At 35.8% G+C, this 7,283-nt stretch overlaps 1 protein-coding gene across 3 annotated transcripts in view; it reads right to left on the bottom strand.

Annotated features, from left to right (window-relative positions):
- Positions 1-7,283, bottom strand: part of LOC134541666 (protein ecdysoneless) — a 68,046-nt gene that overhangs the window by 4,741 nt on the left and 56,022 nt on the right. For all 3 annotated transcript variants that reach the window (XM_063385278.1, XM_063385293.1, XM_063385286.1), the window contains exon 12: positions 1,792-1,913. In XM_063385278.1, the coding sequence (XP_063241348.1) occupies positions 1,792-1,913 (122 nt within the window). The remainder of the gene's footprint in view (positions 1-1,791; positions 1,914-7,283) is intronic.

Here is a 7,283-nt window from a genome sequence, read left to right as displayed (position 1 = left end):
CTGAAAATATACAATCTAACATAAGCAAGATTGAAATCACATTTAAAAGTAACAAATCCTTTCATTAATGTTTCACTGACTTTAGGAAAAATATATTTTAAATACGTAGTGACATCGTCCGGGCCTGCGGCCCCTTGAGCCCGATACACCACTGCCCAAGCACCACCACCCTTTGTTCAAACCTCCAGCCAACAAGTGCGTGTGTGCGTGAGTTGGTCGCCCGGCAAGAGGGCGCTGTAGAGCAAGTGCGCCGCACCCCTAAATGTAATTAAATATAATATTGTAAATTGTTTTTATTGTTCCCGAGTGTGACGTGACGGCAGATCGGCCGGGAGGGTTTTTATGTACTTTTATTTAGAGTTGTGTGTTTAATTATAAGGATGCTTCCGGACATTCGCGAAGCACACCGAAGGAAACCGAAGCCAGACACTATTTAAACATATCCATTAATAATTGTAATTTTTATTATCCTTTTTAATATTCAGTAGGTGTCAAGTAATTTTTAAGAGTGTTTATCCTGTTTACTTTAGTTCCCCGTGACACGGAATCTAAGTTACATTAACAGCAATTGTTTCGGCGGAAGGACGCTATTATAGATCGGTGTAGCCGAGAGCTCTCCCCAGTCTTCCGCCATCACCGACCGAGAGTAGACACTTTAGCACTCTGGGGACCTCACCGCTTGCTCAACTCTGCCTAGTAATTCTGTTTGTCGTTAATTATATTTAAATCTTCTTTCGTTTAGTCCTCGGAGCTCCTCTCAATCGGAGGACTGTTTTAATAATTACGTTGCGACCATTACCGGCCTTTTTCTTCCTTGTTCCACGTAAGTCGATGTGTGACCACGTGGTTGGTCACTCCACCTAAACCGATTCATGCCGCGGGCGTTTTTTACAGTTTAATTTGTGTGTGTGTGTAATCGAAGCCGGCTAAATAAACCAGAGCTTTTCTTATTTTAAACATGTGCGACCATCTCGAGTGTGGCGGCGTGTGGGACGCCCTAAGAGCCCACTGCGATTAGGTAGGAGCGTGCCCGACGCTGGGAGCGGGCAGGTATTAATACTAGGCTGGTTTCAGGGGGGTAAAAATCACGTCTCACATGGGCGACGTCACAACCCTGGCAAAGAGTCCCTCATAGGTCCGTGCCCATTGCACGGTGGCGCCCTTAAATTCGAGCATTCAACGAAAACCCCCGCTTTATTAAAGATCGGAGGCCACGGCCCCGTATCAGTAGTTTTAGAGAGAATATGTAGGGTTTTTATTTCATATAATTATGCACAGAGGCTAAAGCTACAACACATCCAAGATCACATTGGGCTCTAAACCACTACATATTATTTCTGAAAAGGATAAATATGATATACTACTTTTCTGAAGTAAATAGTTATGATTAAAAAAAGGTACCATACAGCATTTTATAGAAACAGACATTCTACAACTACCTAATAAAAAAAATTGTACAGTTTAGTTACTCTACATTAAAAATCAAACAACATTAAAAACTGTTTAAAAATCATTAGCCAAAATTAATAATTTGTTAAATCCATTGTTGACCAAAGCTACACAGTTGTAATTTTTTTTACCACAAAGATGAATTGTGGCCATAGTAGTTTGAAGGTCTATTTTTCTAGTTTCTTCAGAAAAAAATTACTATGCTATAAAACATATGATTGATAAAAAAATGTATAATTCTCATAATTGTACTTAACCAAAAAGCAGCAATTTTAAATACACAGGTAATTACAAAATGAATTCAATTTATAATTCTAAAATAATCACATGCATCATGCCTACCTTATTGTTAGTTACTTTTTCAAAACTTTCTCCTATGGTTGTATTCGCTAATTCATGGTCCATTTGATCCATGTATTGTTTGATCTCAGATTCAATCTCTGCAGTTGTCTTTCCTTTCTTACCTGCAACATTCACACGGACAGAACAAGTATAATAATCAGATGAAATTGTCAGTTAATTCATAAATTTTCCACATACGGTATTTAAGTTATAATTTGTTTTAAAGGTATATGATCTATGAGGTAACGGAGTGGCAGCTTACATTTGTTTATAAATGGTAAAGAGTGAACAATGAAATATATTCAGTAAGGACTGTCAGTGCTACCAAATCACACAAGAAAAGTCATTCAATTTAACTATGATTACACTACATGTACAATATTAACAATTATTAACAAAAAAAAAACAATGCTTGCTAGATCTATGTGAACATGACACCACCGTAGTTTAAAACATCTTTAGAATGAGTTTTCACATTATGCAACTTTGTAACTATTTTCATATATAAATAAGTACCATAAATTGAATTCTTTCACAGTTATTCAGTTTGAACAGTAAAATAATATAACAGTATAAAATAAATGAAATTTTGCAAATCAAAGAAATTATTTTAAAGAATCACAACATAAGTTAGTCTCACAAGTTTATCATTATTTTTAAAGTATTTTTTTTCCACATAGTCTCTTGAAATTAGTTGAAATAAATTTTTTTTTTTAAATTATGTAATAGGACTAATGCTTCTGTGCACTTAGTTAACTTTTTACTATCTACAAATGAGAAAGTTGAGTGATCTTAAAATGAAATTTAAATTTATGTATTTTTGTTTCTGTCAGGAATGGTGTCCTAAAATCGTTCATAAATTTGTATTAGATATATATTAATTTAAACATGATGTAAGGCCACTTAAAGATTTTATTTATATAATAAGATATAATAAGATATAATATGATATTATAAGATATTATAAAATATGATAAAATTGTTTCAGTTGTAAAATGTAAAGATTGATCCAACAGTCCAAACATGGTGTTAGGTAGTAAATTCATAGACGATGATTCCAAATTTTGTTTTGTAAATAAACAGTTGCTCACTGTAATGGACACTGTTGACTGTAAAAAGCTTGCACAAGTTTTGAGTAGACTTAAGCTTCGGACGTACTACATGATAACGGCTATGTTGTTTTTTCGAAACACATAATTTCATGACAATTACTCCGAAACAAGAATACATTTTACTATATTGTAATAGACTTCTGAAATAATAGTCAAGTACAAACATTCGAGTATTACCAAATGAACTGTATAAATATGAAACATTGAAAATAGGACTTACTAACTATAGAGAGGGAAGAGAATACATGGTGAATTGCAATAAAACTGAACAAACACTACTAAGCATGCCAATACAACATGTAATACAGAAATGAAAGTTAATACACCATTTAGCACTAAAATGTAACTAAAAAAATTAACTCAAACAGCAATTTGACAAAACGTAGCGCAAATTACAGAAAAATAATCTTTTATCATGATCAATTTATTTAATGTAATTTATATAACATTAATTTGTACCAGAATGTATGACCTAAATTTACTGTATAAATTTTAATATATTGTTTGATCCAGCATTTCTTCCATTAGTAATAAGTTTTTATATTAATGACAGCACATATTTCAAACACAAAATTTTACTGATTTATTTTTCTTATTAGTTCTGTTCTAGACATGGTTATTACTAATGATTTTAAAGTATATATGATTAATGTGTCAATCAAAATTAGGCTATTTTGGTGAAATAAGAATTTAAACATATTTTTATTTCATATTTGTTAAATAATACACTTTGTTTCAATGAATAAAGACACCATATAAAAATAAAAACAATAACACAGAAATCTCTTGTTTTGAAAACTAAATTGGTCTAAAAATAAAACAATAAAATCTTGTCCCTAACTATAGAAGAGGTCAGATAATACTACGAAAATATATAAATTGATATTGTAATAGACTACGATGGTAATATAATAGTTGGTGCTACTTTAGTCAAGCTTCAAGCAGATGGTCATCAACTAGCTACATTCGATACTACCAGAAACTATGTTGTTTTGTAACTATGGTTGAACGAGAACATCAGTGCACAGAAGCAGAGGGTTCACATTAGGGTACCACTCATACCCATGAAGTATGAAACTACGAGGGTATTGGAAACTGCATTATGCACTTCTTCAAACTTCTCTACTCACTGTAACAAGTGAAGTATATTTGTAGAATTTTAGAATTTATGTCTTTGCTTAATCCTACATGTTTAAATTTGTTTGTTCATGTCTACTGTTGATCGCTTTTTACTTTTAATTTCAACTGACAGATTTCATAAATATTTAAAATGTAATTAATACCTAGAGGAATTGTTCATTTGATATACTCAGTAGACCAGTGTGTTAAAGAGTTAAATGCTAAGAACTAGTTGGATCATTAATTATTTTCAACCAAAATATTTAGTATATGATTTTATTGTACTTGCTTGTACTGGTTCAAAACTTAATGTAAAATTATAACAAGTTAATTTCAAAATAATACTACAGTAGAACCCCTCATATCCGACCTTCCCACAACCGACTCCTCCGGATATCCGACCATGTCTCCGTGGTTGGCGAGCCTGTTCAGACTTGAAAAAGTGACGAATCTACATGTTTTCGTGTCGCAAACTGTCAGTTCAGCCGTGATTGTTGGTGCAAAATGTGCTCATACTATAATCTTGTACTGTTCTATGTTTTTTAACGTCAATACTGTTTGTGTTTATTCACAACTACGCATAGCTTTATTGCGAGGTTACGTGTGTGACAATGGCAACTCCTAAACATAAACGTGTTCGTTTTTCTCTGCAACAAAAACTTGACGTGTTACAAAGATTGGACCAAGGTGAGTCTGTTATTAAGCTAGCTTCTGAGTTGGGTGTAAGGGTGACTACGGTAAAAGATTAGAAAAAGAACCGTAAAGATTTGAAAGCGTACTCAATGACAGTTGAGACAGATCATGCGTTAAAAAGTAGAAAAATGTTGTAAAAAACAAAACTTGAACTTATGGATGAAGCGTTATGGGTTTGGTTTTTTCAGGAAAGGTGCAAGGGAACGCCTTTGTCAGGCCCCATCGTAAAGAAAAAAGCCTTAAAATTATATGAAAAGTTGGGAGGTGATCTAGAAAAGTTTTGCGCTAGTGAAGGGTGTCTTCATAAATGGAAGTTGCGTCATGGCATACAACATGTTATAATTGCGGGGGAAAAACTCTCAGCTGATAATTATGCTGCTGAAGAATTTTACAAAAATTTGAGCAGCTGGTTACAGAACAGAATCTTGTACCTGAACAAGTCTACAATGTAGAAGAAACGGGCCTAAATTACAAAATGCTTCCAAAAACCACTCTTGCTGCTAAACAGCAATGTGTTAGAAACAAAGCTTGCTAAAGACAGACTTACAATTGCAACTTGTAGCAATGCCAACGGATGTCACAAAATGCTGTAGTTCATCATAGAAAAATTCAAGAAGCCAAGAGCATTTAAAAATCTAAACATGGAATCATCTGCTTGGCTGGATGCTGCATTGTTTAAGGAGTGGTTTTTCAATGAATTTGTCCCTGCAGTAAAAAAAAACATTTAAAGTCTAAAAACTTACCTGCTCGTGCTGTTTTGCTCTGACATCGTCCGGGCCTGCGGCCCCTTTTAAGTCCGATATGCCATCGCTCAAACACCACCCACCCTCCATTCAAACCTCCCGCCTACCCGTGCGTACGTGTGCGTGCGTGTGTGTTCGCCCGGCAAGAGGGCGCTGTCGAGCCAGTGCGCCGCACCCCTAAATGTAATTAAATATAATATTGTAAATTGTTTTTATTGTTCCCGAGTGTGACGTGACGACAGATCGGCCGGGAGGGTTTTATGTACTTTTATTTTAAAATAATGTATTAAAATATCATAGCGTTTCCGGACATTCCCGAGGAAACCCGAAGCCAGACAATAATTAAATGTTCATTTTATTAATTATAATATGTATTATTCTTTTCAAGTATTCATAAATTGTCACATAATTTTTAATTCATTCTTGTCATGTTAATTTAGTTTCCCGTGGCACGAATTCGCAAATATCTTTTAACTGCAATTGTTTCGGCGGGAGGACGCCATGTTAGTCGAGCGAGCCATGATCTCAGCCCAGTCTGCCGCCGACCGAGAGTAGACGCTTCAGCACTCCGGGGACCTCACCGCTTGTTTCATCGCCAAGTAATTCTGTTTCAATTTAATTCCGCATAAATCGTTTTCTTTTCGTCCTCGGAGCTCCTCTCGGTCGGGGGACTGTATAACTAATTGTCTTACGACCAGCAACGGTCTTTTCTCTTTTGTAATACGTAATGTAAGATGTGACCACGTGGGGGTCTTCGCACCTAAACCGATTCGTGCCGCGGGTGTTTTAAACAGTTTCAATCGTGTAAGTTGCATTCGCAGAATAAATCAGGTGTGTAAATCTAATGTATTATTTTCTTATTTATATCTGTTCGACCACATGGAGTGTGAAGGCGTGTGGGACGCCTGAGAGCCCACTGCGTAAATAATAGCGTGCCCGACGCTGAGAGCGGGCAGTAAATATCAGAGACTACGGCCCCCGTATTAAGAGGTGCCGCAACGAGTGGCCCCGTAACAGCTCTTAGATAACGCTCCCAGTCACCCCTCTGAATGTGAACTAAAGAAAGGAAACATCAAGGCTATATTTTTACAGCCCCATGTGACACCTTTAATACAAACCATGGATCAGAGCATCATTGAGTGGTTAAAGAGAAGATACAGAAGAAAATATTTTGGCTCTCTGTTGGACAAAACAGAAGAAGGATGTAACCTTTTTGAGGCAATGAAAACTTTAAACAACAAAGATGCTATTTACACCGTTGCTGCAGCTTGGGATGAAATTAATCAAACCACCCTTCAGAAGGTTTGGAAAAACATTTGGCCATCATTGAAACAAGAAGAACCTGAGACTGATCATGAGCCGACCTCGACAGAAGCTGAGACAGACACAACAGAAACATTACAAAATCTACAAGTGTTTCAGCGTGATCTCCAGATGACAGATGTAGAAGAGTGGCTTGTTGAGGCTGATGTTTCGGAAGTTACCAATGAAGATCTCAACGACGACCAAATCATTGTTGTTGTGCAGAACAAAGCCGAGGAAGAAATAGACTCGGATGAAGTCGAAACAGCCAGTGACTACGTAGCGAGTCATTCTGCTGCTAAGGACGCCTTTGAAGTTGCACTGAAATACATCGATCAACATCCAGAAGCAACCCCAATGGATGTATTGTGGGCAAAAAAGTGGGACACTTCCACAAAATCAAGATTGACAAAGCTGAAACAAAAATCCATTACTGAATTCTTTAAATAAGGTATGCTTACATTGTATTCATCTTCTCATTTATTATTTAACAATAGTAAATGTTTGAAATGTATACAGCAAC

The sequence above is a fragment of the Bacillus rossius genome, chromosome 1 (assembly GCF_032445375.1).
Source record: "Bacillus rossius redtenbacheri isolate Brsri chromosome 1, Brsri_v3, whole genome shotgun sequence".
NCBI classification, from domain to species: domain Eukaryota; kingdom Metazoa; phylum Arthropoda; class Insecta; order Phasmatodea; family Bacillidae; genus Bacillus; species Bacillus rossius.
Note: the sequence above shows the minus strand (reverse complement) of the source record. Positions and strands in the feature narration are given on the sequence as shown.